The sequence below is a fragment of the Cygnus atratus genome, chromosome 7, assembly GCF_013377495.2.
Source record: "Cygnus atratus isolate AKBS03 ecotype Queensland, Australia chromosome 7, CAtr_DNAZoo_HiC_assembly, whole genome shotgun sequence".
Lineage (NCBI taxonomy): Eukaryota > Metazoa > Chordata > Aves > Anseriformes > Anatidae > Cygnus > Cygnus atratus.
In genome coordinates, this window is record NC_066368.1 from 20,844,540 (window position 1) to 20,863,242 (window position 18,703).

General features: G+C 45.3%; 2 protein-coding genes across 5 annotated transcripts in view; one reads left to right on the top strand and one right to left on the bottom strand.

Moving 5' to 3' along the window:
• Window positions 1-509: 509 nt before the first annotated feature.
• NOLC1 (nucleolar and coiled-body phosphoprotein 1) lies at window positions 510-11,158 on the bottom strand. 2 transcript variants are annotated; one of them, XM_035550236.2, is made up of 14 exons: window positions 10,913-11,158; window positions 10,756-10,811; window positions 10,516-10,637; window positions 9,776-9,891; window positions 9,002-9,173; window positions 8,357-8,466; window positions 7,797-7,950; window positions 6,818-6,958; window positions 6,323-6,412; window positions 4,931-5,074; window positions 4,167-4,724; window positions 3,398-3,510; window positions 2,934-3,014; window positions 510-2,655 (listed from the first exon to the last, which is right to left on the bottom strand). In XM_035550236.2, the coding sequence occupies exons 1-14, from the start codon at window positions 11,153-11,155 to the stop codon at window positions 2,497-2,499; spliced, it is 2,259 nt and encodes a 752-aa protein (XP_035406129.1). In that variant the 5' UTR covers window positions 11,156-11,158; the 3' UTR covers window positions 510-2,496. The 2 variants fall into 2 exon arrangements, with proteins under 2 accessions (XP_035406129.1, XP_035406224.2); XM_035550331.2 differs by lacking the exon at window positions 3,398-3,510 and having other exon boundaries at window positions 2,506-2,655; window positions 10,913-11,075.
• Window positions 11,159-15,353: 4,195 nt separating this feature from the next.
• The window catches only part of PIK3AP1 (phosphoinositide-3-kinase adaptor protein 1), a 47,063-nt gene continuing 43,713 nt past the window's right edge, over window positions 15,354-18,703 (top strand). For all 3 annotated transcript variants that reach the window (XM_035545094.2, XM_050712095.1, XM_035545104.2), the window contains exon 1: window positions 15,354-15,494. In XM_035545094.2, the coding sequence (XP_035400987.1) occupies window positions 15,482-15,494 (13 nt within the window). In that variant the 5' untranslated portion in view covers window positions 15,354-15,481. The remainder of the gene's footprint in view (window positions 15,495-18,703) is intronic.

An 18,703-nucleotide genomic window follows, 5' to 3' on the forward strand; every position in this document is an offset into this window, starting at 1 on the left:
TCCACCAGTCTTATTAGGGTTGTTTCCTTACCCTGCACACATAGTCACAGAGCAGGAAAGGATCAAAGGGAACATTGCATCTTTAACCAGGTACATACAGAGTTTGAGTTGTGCCTATTGTTTCTTACTCCCACAGGTTGTTGCTACCCACGTTGTATTGCCAGATACCATAAAGCTACTTTGGCAGCAATATTGCAGAAGAGCTGACTAGTTATTCTGGTGTGAAGTGACTCAAGAAGCCTGAGTTTGTCTTGGTGTAAGTAAATATCCTTCTACTCCCGTTTTCTCCAAATTTCTTGCAGCAACTTGACAGCCAATTGCACAGGCCATCTTTCATTTTTGTTACATCCATGTGAGTGTATAACTTAGGAGACAAGAATTGGTTGCAGACAGATGTAGTCAGACTTACCAATTCAGCTTTAAGACAGAGCATAGCTACACAGCTCAACATTTATCCCTCCCCTCTTCCCACCCACTATTCCACACCTTTAACTGTCAGATCCACACAGATTACAAAGGCAGCAATCTTTATTTTTTGAGACACTTCTGTGCTCACACATAAAATACCCCCAAAACATAAGTTTTGTTTAAAAGTTAACTTTGTAACTGTCAAAGGAAAAGATTGAAGAAGAAAAGAGGACAAATGACAAATTACAAACTGTATTTTGTTCAAAACCCCAGCACAGGCAGAAAAGTACTCTTCCCACCTTCCTTTGGCCTCTAACTTTGAGCTCTCTGTAATAACTGGGGTCTCCTGGGTCCCTCTGCATTGCTGCCTAGAATCCAACAACTCGACTGATTGTGCAAGCTTGAGGGGAAGTCCTGAAAAATGCTCATCGAAACATGTTGCGGTGTTTGCATATGGGGTTGTCTCATCACTCTCAGCCAACCCTCAATTATGAGCCATTGCTTTGCACACAAATGTGTCTTCCTCTAACAACAGGGCTCTTCTTACTGGCACCCTTCTGGGAGTGAATGGAAACATGGAAATAAGGCCCAACATAACCTCTTAGTGGCTGGCAATTTCACAAGATGGGGGGGAGATCTCACATCCCACTACCACTTTTCCCAAACATGCTTTACCACTGTTCAACTTATCCTGGCTATGCGCTCAGCATACTGCTCCATAAGCTAAAATTAACTTAACTCACCTTACGAAAATAACGCAGTTGGGAGATATATATACTTTAACCAACTGTGAGTTTACTAGAAATAGTAAAGAGGGCAGTCACAAAACTGGAGGGAAAGCAAGACCTCTCAACAGCAGCAAGCCTTTAAATTATCACAGTTGCACATGAAATCTCAGTTTAGGCTGCAAGTTACTGAACTTGAGATCTCATTTGCCATACAGAATTAGTGCTTGAAGCTAACACTTCAAGACAAACTTTATTTGCCACAGTGCTATAGGAAACTGACATTTTAATTCCTCAAAGGGACTTAACAGGTAAAAACAGTTCAGAGAGCAAGTGATCCAACCCGGTAAAGAAATTTAAGGCATCAGTTACATTCATCTCATCAACTAACAAGCTGTATGGCACACTGCTGAGTAACCATAAGCTGGCACATTATATGCTCAGCGAGAACAGGGAGTAGTGCCACACCGCAGTCAGAGCTTCCAAGAGAAAAGCAGCTCACAGCAATAAGCAGAGCTGGGTTTAAAAAAAAAAAAAAAAAGGACCTTGTTTCTTCTGCCTCCTTAAGAACTCCCACTAAACCAAAAGACTTCTTCAAATATGATAACCTACCTTTTGCTGTCTTCAACCCCCAGCTACATTCCCAGCATAAGCAGTACCAAAGGCAGTACTAAAGACCTTGGCCTTTTTGACAATAGCACCCAACTTGTAACTCCAAGCCATGTGATTCCTTAGCCACTCAGGTGTGTCTATACTCTGCTCCTTTAACTGCTCTAGTTAGTTGCCTCAATAGGAATGGAGGGAAGAGGAAGGTAAGAATTTGTTGCAATGTGAAACTGTAAGAGAAGGAAACAGAAGTGAAATCCTGCCACACTGCATCTATGAATTTGAAATGTCAGATGGGGATGGGGATTACAGCCAGAGTGTTCAAATGAGTTATTCTTACTGTAATAAGTTTTCCAGTGCTTGCAATTTCACGTCTGATTAAAACTACCTGAAAACGAAACAGGTTAAGTTACAGGGAAATAAATTCTTTCTTTACTAGATGGACAGGAAATTGGAAGGAAAAAAATCACTATCAGCCTTATAAAATTAGACTATAAAAAAATTAAAACTTGGAGGTCACCCTAGTGGCATCCAGTAACACCAGCTCAACGATGGTTCCGTATTAGGGCCTAAACCAGAATTAAAAATAAAGGGGGGAAACGTCCAACCACTCTCCCATATCCCCATACTGGAACTTCCTGCTCCGCAAGGGGCTGTGGAAAGTGGCATTCCAGGACGGCTCGTTGATGTCCACAACATCCAAATGCCCATCCAAGTGATTCTGGTGAGCCGACGGTTTACAAATACCCAAACATTCTCAGTCACTTTCAAACTTGACTGAATTGACTTGGGTCGATATAGTGCCTCCACAGTAGCTGCCTCGTTTTTTCTTAGTCTTCTCATGACGAAAAGATTTGCCCTTAGTGAATTTCAGGATATTGTTAGCCTTTTCTCCCCAGTCACCAGCTGCTCCTTTCTGTGAGATGAAGGGGGAGAAGAAGAAATTCGTGTCAATACTAATGACAGTAAAGGCAATGCTCTGCACATCATCCTGCCCAGCAAGTGCCAGTACAGGATCACTAGAGCTGACACCACTTCTATGCACCTCCTGACAGTGCTCATGCACTTCCTAACAGCACCTCCTGGTGGAAAAAGTTCCCACCAGAGGACTGCCCACAAGCACACCAAGGCTGCTCTGGTGACCTACATTTGCAGAGGTCAAGTGTTAGCACTCTGAGCACTACCCAGCCATACCTTTGCATCAAATGAGTTATCAGCAACACGGGCATCCACCTCAATTTCTTCTTCTCTTACACGTCGAAAAGGAGAAGCTGGCTGTTAAAGAAAATGAGATACAGTAAGTGCATACGTGCATGTGCTATTCCCTTGGTGACAGCCTCCTTCCCTCCTTGCCCTGCAAATATGGAGCCCTATACAGGTCACCTCAATCCTTAACCATTTCTCAGATTCATAATCCTTTCTGTTCTTCAGATCAAGCAGCACAGGGACAAGCACATCCAATCAACCTTTGCCAGAATAACATTATGCACATATGTGCATTAACCTAGGCTTTTCCAGACAAGATTCAAGTGCTTGAGGAAGGGACAAAAATATAAATAATTTGTGGGCTCCACCCAAAAAAAATTCCACAAAAAAACATTATTGGTTCAGTAGACAAAGACGCCTCTCCTACCAGTCAGCAGTCTGCCCTCACTCACCCGTTTCACCTTAGGAACTGTGTGTGGTGTTTTGGTTTTGATCTTTGCCTTTTTACTGTCTGGTGTCTCTGACTCCTGAACATCTTCCCTCTTCTGTTTCTTCCTGATCATGCCTGTTAGATGTAGAGCAGTAAAACTTCAAAAGGGAGTAACTGCAGCGTTGGGAAAGGTAATAGCATCTCTCCCCCAAAATGCAGTGCTGAGACATGTCAGTCAGTCCCTGCATTATCCCACCAAGAAAACAAACACCAACAGCTATCCTGGGGCAGCAAGGATTTTGCCATCTATCCTAATGAATAATTACCTTTATATTAATGACTTAGTGAACTCAAGAAAGTTGTCAGTTAAAATTTGCCAGTTCTTGGAGTCATCATGTATATACTCAAGCACACCTCTACTGCATTCAAAGTGGTTTCCCTCCTGAATGGATAAAGATTGTGCACTGGGACACCTGTGGTGCCCCATTCACAGCACAGACAAGGGCCCTCCAGTAGTCTGCCTTGCTGTCACTAACAATCTTCTCCATGCACAGATGGCAACCAGCAACAACTGTACAGAAGCGTGCTCCATGTTAGCACAAGTTCCATCGCCAACAGATATGAGATACAGACAAAAAGGAACAAAATAAAAACTGGTCCTTCCCCCTCTGTACTGCACTGGCAGTTATAACAGGATACACAAAGCAGACAACACTGTTTAAGAATGGCTCCCATTGATGTTTAGCTCAGTAACACACTGACCAACAGACCCAGTTCCCAGACTATAATACCTCCATTTGCTTTTCCTTTCTCCTCTTCAGAGCTGCTTTCACTGCTGCTACTGCTGTCATCTGCTGGCTTAGACTTCACATTGTTTGCTGTTGATGTGGATCCTTTTGCTTTTTCTGTGGAGGCAGTGGTCTGAGAACTGTTCTGTGCCCCTTTCCCTGTCTTTTTGGGTTTCTCATCCTCTTCACTGGAACTATCAGATGAGCTGCTACTACTGCTAGAAGCAGCCGTCTTCTTCCCTACAGTTGCTTTTGCTGCCCCTGGAGATTTGCTGGCTGGTTTCACTGCTGGCTTCTTTTCCTCCTCACTGCTTGAGCTCTCAGAGTCAGAACTGCTTGCTTTGGGTGCTGGGGTAGGTTTGGACACTGGCTTACTCGCTTTGACAGCGGATTTAGCTGGAGGGGCTTTCTTCTTTTTCTCATCCTCAGAGCTGCTGGAGCTGCTATCTGAATCAGAGCTACTTTGCGCTTTCTTTGCGGTAGGTTGTGGCTTCTTTGCTGCAGGGGTCGCTGCTTTAGTTGCGGGCTTCACAGGGGTCTTCTTGTGAGAGCTACTGGAATCTAGAACAGGAATCAAAATTCAAGACTCAGCCCTATTCAACATGAAGGTAACATTCAATGCTGACACAGTGCACTTCTCTAGCTGCTCAAAACAACACTGCAATGGGTATTTCCCTGTCCAACTGCAGCCTCATATACAGGATAGAAACAGAGATTTAGGAAAGTACAACATGCAGGCAGTAATTCTTTTCCTCCTATCCCAATACCTGAGCTCTCTGAGGAGGAGCTGGAGTCCTTCTTTGCCTGTCCAGGTCTGACAGCTGCTTTTGCTGGTTTGGAAGCATTCTTTACCAGAGGTTGTTTAGCTGGGGGCTTATTCACTACCTTCTTCTCATCTTCAGAGCTAGAATCTAAACAAAAGGACATTCCTCCAGTTAATAATCTTATGGTGCAAGTTATTTGAGCAATGACATGTGCATAACTCATGGGAAAATAAAAAGCAAAACTGGTTGTAGCCTAACACTGAGACACTAGATAACTGGCAATAAGCAGTATTTGATGAATGGGCAGGGGACAGCATTTGCCTTTCTTTGTTGGGAGAAGTGGAAATAAGGAGAAGTTTAAGTTCTTCATTAATTCACGCAGTAAGCAGCAAATATTTGGAGAGTAACATAAGAGAACAGGTATGGAATAAGGAACTGGAGAAGTACAGATATCACCAAAAACCAGCTCAGGGAGAAGAAACAGAGAAAAGCGCTAAAGATCAGATAACAGGCAAGAAATTACAAGATACAATTGTAAAAAGGGAGGATACAGTGAGGAGGCAACAGATCAGTTATCTCTTTTTAGCTTTCTATTTCCTATGTCAGATGTGCTTAGTATTCTAAGGGACTGGAAATTTCTGCGTACAAATACTTTTTTCACAGCAATCTGGAATACTACACCTGATCTATTCCAACATTTCTGAACACCTTCTTCACAACAGTAAACAAATCACTGTTAACTTCTGAAAAAACTAGGCAACAACACCAGAGAACACACAGAATTCCCGCTACTTGTTAAAAGGCCATACAGTCTACTGCAAGCAGATAGGCTGCTATCACCCACAGCCCCTGCTGTGGCATTACAGATTTTGAGATACAAGAATCAGGAGACCCCTAAACATGGGGGGAAAGTGTATTGCATAGGGAGCCCATGTGTGAAATACAGCGTTGCAAACCCTAAACCTGATCAACAGAAAACACAAAGCATGCTGTCCTATATTTCTAGGGCAACACTAGAAGGCATCTTTTGAGTCTGTTTTGAAGTTGGTATTGTGATAGTATTTTTTAATTTCCAAAACTTCCCCCAAAGTCCATAATGGGATAAAGTGAAAAAGCTTAAGATATGGATCCTCAAAAAGTAACCACAAACCTTCCTGGATAAACTTATTAAACACAATGTTCCCACCCTCTCAACCTAACAACCTGGTCTTAGCTGGTGCCTCACAGTCAAGCTCCACGCTGTGATGCAGGCTGTTCTTCATTTTCAGACCTTGTTAGCTATGGGGACTGCAAAGCTTTCAAGCTCATATGCTACAGATCTTTGCAGATACACCACTGCACACCAACTTGGCCAATGCAAACATTAGCAAAAAGCAAAACTATTTGTTGAATTACCTGAATCACTGTCTGAACTGGATTCCGCCTTCTTGGTAGTCACAGCTTTGTTTTGGGGGACAGGGGTTGTTTTAGCCGCTGCTGCTTTGCCTGCAAGAGCAAGTCTAATGTTAATAGGCCACATCCACACCAAACCTTTGACTCGAAGTCCAAACCTTTCCAGAAAGCTCCCTATTCAGTACGCCAGTCATTCAGACAGCATATCAGAAGCCAAGCAAGGACCTGGCCAGCTGCAGTAATGGACCTGGCTCATTCTGGCTAAACCAGATCCCAATGACTTTTCAAACCAACATGCGTAAATAACCCAATCTGCACAGCTCATATCCAGAGCTCATAGTGTTATGTGTGGGACAGCTTCAAATTACCCAATCTTCCAGAGAAACAAATAGCAACGTAGATCCATCATATGGCTTTTTCAAGGAAGCCAAGAGACTGACAGAGCACTGACTGCATCACACAATACTTCCTTTGCAGTCTCCGCTCCTCACAGCATACCTGTTCCTCCCTTTGGGGGCACCTGCTCTGCCTCATCGCTACTGTCTGAGGAGTCACTGCTGTCAGCCTTCTTCACTGGAGCCTTGGCAAGGCCCTTCTTTGTCTGCGCAGCTTGAGGAGGTGGTACAGCACTGTACTGACCTAGAGAGAGACAGCATTCAGATGCCTGTATGGTAACGCAAGCAGCACGTTCAGTTGTTATAGTTAGAATAAAGCACTTCTGCTATTTGGCTCCATCTACTCCTCTTCTGTATCTTTGATTAGATATTAGCTTATAATTTGAAAGGTTACACCCACTCCAATGCTGCACACCGCTTCTACTGTGAAGTTAGTTCCCCTCTTAGGGTTTCAGCTGACCCTACTTTCTCTGAGAAAGTTTTCTCCTCTTCTGGAAGGAAGAGAGCTTCCATTACCAACCTTTCAGAAAAAATACAGATTTCAATTGTTGCTAGTTTTCATTTACTACTTTCTCAAGTCCTCTGGTTAGAGCACCAGACTTGAGTTTCAGTGCTTGATCCTTCACTCCAATCATCTCTCTACTGAAATCCTAAAAGGGCTGTATTAGATTGGACATAGGCCCATTTAGGTCATCAGCTGGACTACAACCTAACCGCCCTGGATACTTCAGGGAAAAATAAAAATGGCTTCAAGTGCTGCAGTTACCGAATAACCAAACCACAAACAAATTACCTCCCAAATCCTTGCAGATAGGAAACCTGCAAGATGGTCCAAGACTATCTGAACAGAAAATATGCAGTAAAGCAAGAAGCATCAGAATCTCTCCCATTCCCCGTCCCTTAATGAGGATGGGTCTGAATTTTAAACAGCACGCACAAAAAATCTGCTCTTTCTGCTTTATGATACTACCACTGCTTAGAGGCTTGTGGGCAGCAAGATTTGCCTGTGGCTGGCAGCTGGTAGTCCTGCTGTCCTGCAGGAAGTATCCTCCCACATAGCAGTAATGGTGTTAAGTGCTTACCAGACTTTGGCTTTTTTTTTGCAGGTGGCTTTTCATCATCTGAGCTGTCAGAAGAGTCTTCACTACTGGAACTTTCCTTGGCGGGGGTAGGTTTGGTTTTTCCTGGACATGCCTGAGTGGCTACAGGTTTGGGCTGAGGTTTCTTGGGAACAGCCTTATCACAAGAAGAAAAGAAATATACATTAAAAAATCGTATTACAGAAAATCTTGGACATGGAGTTGCAGAAAATATTTTAAAACATTCTCTAGTAGAAAACCCAAAATTACAGGTAACTAAGCACAAAGGATTCATGCAAAAGTGAACATATAATGGAGACTACAATATGGTTAAGATACAAGGAGATGTCTTCCTGTAGAAAGTAGCAGAGGAAAGCCAGGGCATAGAGAGAACAATTCCACTGTAGAAAGGAAAAAAAGCTGTGTAAGAGCCATAAATGCTGCACTCAGCATCTATGCACTCTCTGCCCTACTCTATTCATTTCAGTTCCAGAAAGACAAAGATATACCCAGTATTACTACATTTCTACAGTCTTCATTAAGTCTTTGACAGTCTAATTTACCTTCTTTGGTGCAGCTTTTTCCTCATCAGAATCTTCACTACTGCTGCTACTGCTGCTGCTTGGTGCTTTTCCATTGACCACCTTGGTGGTTGCCTGAGCAGCTTTACTTCCTTTTGAGAAAAATAAAAAGGGATACTAGAAAATGTTCTGGGAGATGAGGAGTAATTGCATTCAGTATAAGGTACTGTAGATAGAAAAACGCAAGAAAAGTCAATAAGGAACTATTAAGGCTGTACTGTGAAGCTTTTGCTTTACCCTTCTGTAAGTTTAGAGACAGTTTACAGAAAAACATCCATTTTAGCTGATTAGAAGTTCCAGGAACACAGACTAAATACCGCTTTAAATTTTCTTCAGGTCTGCTCTTTATGTGAAGACACTGAGATAAAAGCACAGCATTAGCAGTTCGGGTTGCTGATTGCAGCTACTTATGGCAAACAATACAGCATTTGTGACCTGATGTTTTATTTGCAATCAGCTCTATACCTGACCGATGTTGGAAGCAGACTGTGCTGGAGTGCAAATGGCTGGGACAGTAGATTTTCAGACTATGTTAACACATGTCTTAGCATGCAGGTATAACCTCCATCGCTCCTCCCCATGCTTTTTTCGTGCGCTCAGACTCACCATACATAACTAAGGAGGTACCTGCTTTAGGCGCTGCTGGTTTTGGTGGCTCTTTTTTTGGTGCTGCTTCTTCTTCTTCTGAGCTGCTCGAGTCAGAGCTGGAGCTCTCTGCTTTCTTCTGAGGCTGGGTTCTGGTTACAGCTGGTTTTGCTGCAGGTTTTGCTGCAGGTTTTGCTGCAGGTTTTGCACCTTTCTAAAAAAAAGGAAGAAAACTGATTAACCTTTGTAGCAGAGCAAAGAATAACAGGCTAATAAATGGGACACGTATAGGAAGTTCAAATAGCTGGAAATCTCACTGCCTAATGGTTAGTGTTTGAAAAAAATCTCTGGATAATGGCTTTGCTCTGGGAAGCCTCCCAGAAGTCCATGGGACACTTCCTTTGCTCTCCAGTCTCCAGTTCTGCCTCCTCAAAATGAGGGAGATCCGAGGTTGGCGCTGTGTTCTTCCCCTCTGTGGATGTGATTAGTTTGAAGACTGAAAACACTGACTAAGTAACCCTGTTTTGTCTCCTGAAGTATGACACTTTTTCCTGCCTCCACTTCTCAAAACCATAAGTGCAGCAAGAAAAAGGAAGATTCTCTTTTTATAAATGTATACAAAGAAGTCTAACTCATTCTCACGATTTTAAAAACCTTCCTCTAGAAAAATAAAAACATCTTACTATGTTGCACCTGCAGCAGTCTAGGCCCTTCACAGAACAGGAAAAGTGAGCTCCATTTCAGAGAAAATTTTGCTGGTCAAGTTTTCTATTATTGATCATTATCAAGTACACATTAAAGCAGCTAGAAGCTGACCTTTGCTGGCTTCTCCTCCTCCTCCGAGTCTGAATCATCACTGGAGTCCTCGCTGCTGCTTTCTGCCTTCTTGGCTGGAAGAACTGCTTTTGCCTTGGTTACAGCTGTTGCATTAGCTGAAAATAAAGGACAGCACACCAATTGGTAAGCTAATTCACAACTTTCACACACACATATCCTGCACATCAGGCCAAAAGAATATACTGAATTCAGTAAACAATGCCTGAACTCCGTAATACTGATCTTCAATTTTTTTTTGTCAAGCAGCATATGGCAAGAGACTCCAAAACAGGTAGGCAAGAAGATAAAAACAGTTCTAAATTCATTCAGTCTTACTCATGCATTTAAATGCGGACATCTATCAGAAAAAGAACACCCCATATAAAAAGGGTCCCCACAAACTGGGAGAACATTAATTGGCCCTGTACAACTTCCATATATATATATACACACATAAGAAACAGACAAACGAAAAGAACCAGTGTAATGATGTGTTAAGGTTCTAATTAAGTTACACGTGGATAAGGAGCTCACACTTACCTAGAATAAACATACACCACAAATGTAAGTGCGAACCACAGGCAAGAAATTTGCCAGAAACGAGATCAGCATACAAACCCAGTCTTTGGTAAGGACCCTGAACGACTTCACGTGAGGCACAGAACTGAGACATACATGCAGGCCAAGAACAGGTTTCAAACAGACCCGTGGCCGGCCCCAGCGCCTTCCACAATCCTCACCTGGCTTCTTGGCCGGGGGCGCCTCATCCTCCTCGCTGGAGCTCTCCTCGCTGCTGGAGGAAGGCCTCCCCTTCGCCTGGGCTCCGTTGGGGACGAGCTTCCTTTTCTTGGCCGCGGGGGACCTGCGGGAAGGCGAAAGGCAGCGCTCCCACCAGCCCCGAGCGCCCCCGCGCCCAGCAGCCCCCATCCCTCACAGGACCGGGCGGCGCCCCCCCCCACCCCTCACCGCGCCCCACTCACTGCAGCCAGTAGCTGAAGATGTCCAGCAGCGAGGCGTGGTTGGGGTCCTGCTCCTTCTGCGGGGACACACACACACACACACACACAGAGGGCTCAGCCCCACTCACGGGGCCGCCAGCCCCCCCCCCCCCCTTTTCGTCCTCCCCCCCCCACTCACCGCCGCCGCCTCCCTGGCGAAGGCGCGCGCGGCCGCCTCGAAGCGGTGCTCGCGCAGGAAGCCGAGCACCAGCGGGAACAGGTCGCTGGGCACCGCGCGCCGCGCCGCCATGCTGCGCCGCCACGTGCCGCCTGCGCGCGCAGCGCCGTCACCGCGTAGCGGCAGGAAGGAGGGCGGGCGGGAAGGAAGGAAGGAACCCCGCCGCCGCCGCGGCTCCGCCCGCGGGTGAAGCCCCGCCGCCATCTTGTGTGTGGGGAGGGGGGGGAAGGGGGCCGGCCTCGCCCGCTCGCCCGCCGGCAGGGGGCAGCCCCCGGGCAGGAGAGTAAAAGTAACGCTGTGCGTCTAAGGGGGCTGTAAGGCTAGGGAAACCTACAGCACAGGTTTGAGCGATAACCGAGAGATAAAGTTGGGGATAAAGCTCACAGCAGATACGCCCGCAGAAATAGTCTAAGCAAGTACCAAAGGGCCAGGGGAGAGCTTAACTGGAGCTCCTGGCCTTATGGGAAAGGGGTGGGGTGGATGTCACAGGTGAGGCTGGTCAGGACAACGGTGGCCTGTTTGCGTGTTCGGGGCCCTGATAAAGAGGAAATTTAATTCAGCTGCTGTATAGTGCTGTGGTTTTAAATTAGTGGCTCTGGAAGTCGCTATTCTTGTAGTGTTAGGGAGGAAAAAACACCTTATGTAGTGGTGGGCTGTGCTATAAGCCTCTCCCATCCTGTTAAGGTGCTATTATGCATAGTGTAGAGGAATGCTATTCAGCTGAGGGCTTATTCAGTAAGTGCACTTTGTTTTCAGCCGCTCCCATTACGGTATGCCCTAACATGGGTTGCTCAGATTTATGTTGCAGAAAGGAAACTTTCCAGGATCCACTTTTTCCTCCCAGTTTTTGCAGTTCCTGCTTATTTGGGACTGTAAGATGCAGCCAGAAGCTTCACCTGTGAAACTCAGCACAAATTTTGTGCTTCTTTGCGTTAGAAAGGAAGAGGCACAGCCATTGCTAGTAAAGTGTCCTTAGTTTAAGTTCTGTTATCTTCAGCAATTTTGCTGTGAGGAGTCAGGGAAAGTCCTGGCTGTATTTACTATATGCTTGTTTCACTGGTGTACTTCCATTGCTTCTCATGTGGTTAGTAGGCATCACCCTGTCCTGCCAGACCTTTGTCAGTTAGGTCTGTTTACAGGTGTGCTGTGAGTGCCTTTTTTTTTTTTTCTTTGGAGGTGTTCCCCTGTGTGGTGCCTGTAACTTTCCATGTGACCTGGTAGGGCACTGCCATGCAAGGAAAGCTTCTATCTTGTTCTGTATTCTCCAAGATAGTAGTGATAGATTCTGGGATCTTAAAAGCAAACAAATTCAACTGATTTATGTAACTGCATGCAAATTCCTTGGTTTCCCTCTCCTATTTCTCATAGCTTTTGTCAGACCTTCCTGTTGGCTGGTGTATCTTTCATTAGATTGCAGAGAGAGTGTTCCATCAGCTCAGAAGAGAACGTTCCTGTGAGAGGTGTCTGCTATTCCCATTTTTTTTTTTTGTGGCAAAGAAACAGTGAAGAGAGATGGCATGGGTCTTTAAACACTTAGTGAATCCTTTCCTCCTTATTTTTCAAAAGTATATAGTAAAGTTGCTGTGCTATTTGTGTAGGTTTGCAGAAGCAATGGCTCTGAAAAGAGCAATCCTTTTCTTTGCACAGGGCCGCTGAGAAAAATGCTGCAAATGTAACTGTGTTCAAATGCTGCTCAAAACTGAAGGAAAAAAAAGTTACGATTTGTACAGTCAACTGTGGGCAAGGGAACATGAGAGGCTACCTCTCTTTCCTTACTTCTTAATAAATTACAAGCTGTGTAAATTTTTCACTTAGGCCAGCCTAACATACTAGAGTGTGAAGGGGCTTTTGTCTCTTATTGGTCAAGTCTCCAGGATGTCCGTGAGTTTGAATTCTACTTTGCATGAAACCATTAATATGGTAAAGTGAGGCTGAAAAACCAAGAATTTGGACAGTACTGAAAGATAAGGTGTAACTTTTGATAGACAAAATTTCTTTCTATTGCCTTTATGGGATCTCAGAGCAAATGGATTAGATCAGATCTCCCAGTGCACAAGGGAGGCAAGAGAAGAGCTTTCCCATTTTACAGGAGTTAAGGAGTGATGTGTACCTGTCTGCCATGAGAATCATCAGCTGAGCCTGTCCTGTTTCCCTACCAAGCACACAAATGAAATTGCCTCTAACATCAGTGCGCTGTGGGTTTGAACAACAGCTCCAGCAATTCAATCAGCTACAAGATCTGACCTCCGTATGGTGGATTTTGTGGGACAGATTTTCAGGAAAGAGAAAGCAAGTGATATATGTCTTCCTGTCAAGTGTAGCTTTAGTCGGTGCTGTAGTGGAAATGTGGTGGTAGGTAAGACAGAAATCACAGAATTAGAAGCATTGAGATCAGGGGTTTGTCACCCACAGGGGAACTGGAGGTAATAACATACATCCTGTGGTGAATTGTCGGATGTGCTCTGTAAGTCCAGGGTGACATCTCAGCTCTTACGTTGCAGGGTGGGTTAAGGGGTAGTGCTGTTCCAGCGTGGGAGAAGCAGATCATGCAGGTTCCTAACTAAAAAAAGTAGTTCAGCAGGGCTCAGGTTTTCTCTGAATTAAAGTTGAGATTTATTTTCCTTTATAGAGGAGGAGAAATTTGATATAGCATGCTACTGTGCATGGAGCTGCAGTCAGTGCATGAGGGCTGAGACCCAGAGAATGCAGAGCGATGACCAGGCTCTTCATCAGTAGAGCAATAAGGCATTTCTGTTGCTTTTTCCCAACCCACAAATTCTTCCATGCCTTGAAGTGAGACCTGCATTTTTTGATTCTTAATGTATAAAGCATCTAGTTGTCATCAGATTTTTTTTTCAGGTGGAGGCTGTTGTAAAGGTTGCTGAAACAATGCTTTGACAGTTACTTCACCTAAAGTCCTTTGGGGAGGCATATTAATTTTACTTTAGTGGCTAAAGAGGTTTCCTGTGAGCTTTGCATTGATTAAATAAAATACTCAGCAGCCTAAGCGACACTGGTCCATATGGAGAAGTCCCATGGGTTCTCATTGAGCAAGAAGCTGATTCTAAAGCCTGGCAGTGTCGTACAAAGGGCTAGCAAAGGGAGAAAGAATTTAAAAGTTGATTCCAAAGAGTATATTGAAATCCTAATCTAATATCAGAGAGATGATTTTGAGATAATCTTTCGATGTTTTATGCTGGGAGTTAAAAGATGCACAGCTTTACAAGGGAAATAGCATGGAACAATCGTTATGGATGTACATGCTTATCCATCTATTTTACTTTTATCTATTTCCTAGTATAGAGTATTATTCCATAATATTCAAAGAATTTGGATAGAGAATCTAGTTTCCAACTGATATGTTTTTGTCCTTTACGTAAATCAGAAGTAGATTCTGTAGTTGCATATTTCTACAGCACCCAGCTGTTCTTTATTCTGTTGTACATTTTTGGGATTTGTTTGGGAAAGTCCTGTTTTTTTTTTTCTCTGTGTGCCTAAGTTTCTCATAAGGCTGTATCATCAGGGATTTTATCCTTGTACTTATTGTAGGAGCAAACTGCCAGTTTTTGGAAGACAGGCTGTGGCATGCAGTTACGTGTAAGCTTATATTAGGCTTTGGTTGAAGAAGGATTTGGAGGTAGCAGGAGAGTTTAATCTAACTTTAAAGACTGAGTTGATTAGTAGGAAACAGGCTTGGTTCCTTACCGTGTGCAGGTAGCTGACTGGTGTGCTGTAGCGTTAGTGTTCGTGACATTCAGCTACACGCAGCGCGTGCACTGCCTGGAGGTGACTTTCTTCCCTGGGAAACCAGATCGCAAGGGAATCTGGTTTTGCTCACTAAAGTGCAATGATGAGAGACTTCACTGGTTCTCAGCAAAGAGGTGTTTCTGGATGCCAAGCTGTGCAGGTGGCTTTTTTTCTGAGTTTGCAAGGGAGTAGTCTGAAATAATCATTGGGGCAGACCCTGTTGGTTTGTCGTGGGGGACAAACTGCACTGAGCCCCGTGCTCTGAACTCCAGCAGAGCCTTTCTGCAGCTTATTTTCTCTGTGCTGAAACATGAGCGTAGCCATGTGGAATGGAGTAAATCTGAGTTCGGGCACCAAGGTGTGCTCACCGCTTGTCTTCTGTGCTTTCTCCTCATGTTTTCCACTTTCCCTGACCGTCCCCTTGCCGTTACCGCTCCCCTTTCACCTGCTCTTTCCACTTTCTCTCCCCTCCCGGCCCTCCGGCAGCGCTCTCCCCGCAGAGCCAGAGGAGCAGCAAGCAGCACTCGCTCCGAGCGCATCCCGGAGAAGACACGCAGGACTTCGCAAACCGGAGCCCGGCAGCACCTGGCCCTGAAACCCCTGACCGGGGCCGGGGCCGGGGCGGCGCTGGCGGGGCGGGGCGGGCAGGAGGCAGCCGCCGGCCGGGCCGAGGAAGCGGCCGCGGCAGGGGCGGCCCCGAGCGCTGGCGCCCGTCGGCGGACCCAGGGCACCGGGAGCGGCCCCGGGGCACCGGGAGCGGCCCCTTCCCCGGCGGCCCGCACCATGACGGCCCCCGGTAGGTGCCGCGGCGGGGGGGTGGCGGGGCCGGGGGGTCCCGCCTGGCGCGGCCGGGACGGGAAGGGGAAGGGGAAGGGGGCTGGCGGCCGTGCCCGGGCTGCGCTCCGCCTCGCCGCGCTCCGCTTGGCTGCAGCTCGGCAGGTGCCGCGGGGCTCGGCCAAGCCTCAGGGCCCTGCCCCGGCTGGGAGCCTCCGCAGAGAGGTTTCTCAGCTCGCGTTTCTTCCCAGATAGTGCTTCATCCCCTCCCGTTGCGTGCTCCCTCTTTGGGGTACGGCTTGCTGCTCTGCGGCACGGGACGGCAAGCGAACTGCGCTGGGCTGGTGTCAGGGAAAGGGTTTCACCTGCACACGCGGGGTTAAAAGACAAGAGCAAACTCCGGAGGGAGAGGGGTTTGACCCTTGTTGTGTAATCTCGCTGGTGCCCACTCTGCAAGTTCCCCTCTTTGCGGGGAAGCGCGTGCGTTTTATCTAAAAAAGGAAAAGCGTGCCATTCGCAGGGTGTGAAGTAACGGTGGGGTTTCACTGACACATGTCTCCTGGTGATGTAAAACAAGCTAAACGGAGACCTCGGGAGACTTGTGGGCAAAACTACTTTTCTCCCTAAAAACGGAAGGTGATTTCAGAGAGGCTCAAAAGTAGAACGACTTCACGTTCATGTATCGTAATGCAAATCTCACGTTCCTATCACAGAAGTTGTCTTCACCAAACTTATCTAGTTTTTCTATTTCCTCTTGCTTGTGTGCAGCGGTCTGAAGTGAAGGTTTTCCATTCCAGTCGGTTGCATGTTAATAATTACTGCGTGTGATCATTGTGACTTTGTTATGCATTCCAGCTAGGCGAAGAATGCATTCATTTCCTCCTACATCACTTAAATACACACACTTCAGACACCGCTATCGGAAAGGTACAGCGGGCTTCTTTGAGTGGCCTACCAGCGGCTCCTGGTACCTCTTGCGAAGGTCTCTCTCATTTAAGAATTTGATTTTTAAGACACCTTGGGTTGAGTTTAATTTATACCATAAGAAATTGGTTTTGATAAGAAGTGCATCTCCTTCTGTCAAGGGTTTGGACTCTGTATATTCTTACACCTTCCATGCACATGCGTACCAAAGCAAATTGATGATGATGTAGATAACGGGCTGTGTAGCACTTCTTCATTTAGTCAAAATTTGAGGCAGATTTGATTTAGCAGATGAAAATTGACTAACATGGTACTAGATAAGATCTTCTGAGTTGGATTGAAGGATTTATCTGCCTTTTTTTTTTTTTTTTTTTTTACCCATGGTTGGTCGTTGGACCACGAGAAGTCATGGTCTGTGTAGGAAGGGGATGAGCAAAGTGACATAGAAAAGCTGTGTAATGTTAGAGGCCTTGAATTTCCTTTATCAGACACAGAAATACAATGGAAAACTACTTATGATCTGTACACTGTAAAAGCTGAAACATTTTGGCTTGCACAATGAAGTAGTGGGTGGTAACAACTGGAGGGATCAGATTCAAACTTGGGAAGTGTAAAGTGGGCAAGATGTAGTCTTACCCAGAGCTGATCCACCAGCTTCCTGCGGTGTTCTCTAGCTCTTTCAGCAGTATTTAGGATCTTCCACATGGTAATCAGAATCTTTCAATATTGCCATAAACTGCTATCCCATGCTTATCCTAAGCTCAGAGATTGTGACCTCACTACTCCTAACCACGGTCCAAAGATTAATTTCTTTCTCAGAGGGACTATGAGGCTGTGATACGGTCAGTCACTTTAGGATACTTTTCTTCTCTTGCCACCAGCCTCTGGAGATTTTGACTGAAGTGATTTATTCCTTTCTACTTCATGTGCAGTTCATAAAGTAGGGGAAGCTGTGTATCTTGCTCTTTCTCCATGCTATTTAGTCTGTTAGCCTCAGTTAGAGATCTTAGGCATTTCTGCGGTGCTAGTTCATAATCACATCAGTCTTATGTCAGGGCTGTATAACTGAGTGTGCAACTAAGCACTAACAAGGGAGTTACAGCTGGAAAGGAGTCCAAAGATTGTTGCAGTTTGCAATGACAAAAACAGAACCACACCTAGATGATTTTCTGTGAAATAAATAGTTAAACATGCCCTGCAATATTATTAATATTGCTGACGTTTTGTAAGCAGAAGCAAAAATCACTTTCATACCCTAAGCTTGGGAATGCAGAAACAAGGTATTGCTAATATTCAAACAAGATAACGCTTGTTTGTGAAAGATTTTTGAAACAGTTGGCTGGCACAGATCTTTCTTTGTTGTGCTAATTCATATGCTGTTCTTGAATGGAAGGCTTCCTCGTGCTTGTTTTTCCAAAATCAGCCTGCTGAGTGCATCATCAAAGCACCTGAGTTCAGGCTTAAGGATATGCCTGGTGTTCACATAGGCATTTCCTTGTGTGTACAATTGGCAGAGTTTATTTGTGCTTTATTTTTCATGCTTTGAAGCGTGCTCTGCAAGTTCTTACTGTAACTGATGTGTCAAGAGCTGGGGGGACTCCCCCAGACATTCTGCATTCTCCATTTGTTACGCTATTCCTTGAGGACTAGCCACTAGTTAGTGCTGCGAAGGGAGATACTTGATTAGACAAAAAATAGCATGATCCAGAAAAGTGAGTCTCATGTAATTTTTTTTATTTTTTTAAGGGGTATGTTGCAATTGAAAATAAGTCAAAATTTTTGTTTTCTTTGAAATGGTCCCATCTGCTGACTTAAGCTTACTTGGCTCTTCACGACCCAGTGTTTTTGCTTATGAACCAAGATAATTTCCTTGGCTCCACTAGCGGAGTCAGTAATTTTGTTTTGCAGTTCCCCTTTTAAAGACCGTTGCTCCTCAGTTTATCTGAGGCGTGAGCAAAAGGCTTTAGGACTTAAGGCAAGAGAGCTTGAGGAGATCTGGCACAGCTCTGCGGGGAACGGCGTGCCCAGAGCAGTGCTACCCAGGGGATCGCTACCTTTCCTACACGCTGAGTGAAGTTTGTTGCTCCTGGGTGTAGAGGCTGCATGCTCTGGGTGATGTTATCTTGGGATATAAATACTGGCAGGGAGTCTGTCAGATTTGCATTGTCTGCATACCTGCTGGAGAAGGGAGGCTTCTTGCAGTGCCTGGCAGTGCAATCAGGGTGTAAAATGACTGGCTTCCCGAGCACACCCGCCCTCAGCATGGCTGCTTCCTTTTGTTGAAAGACTGCTGAGGGGGCTGTTTGC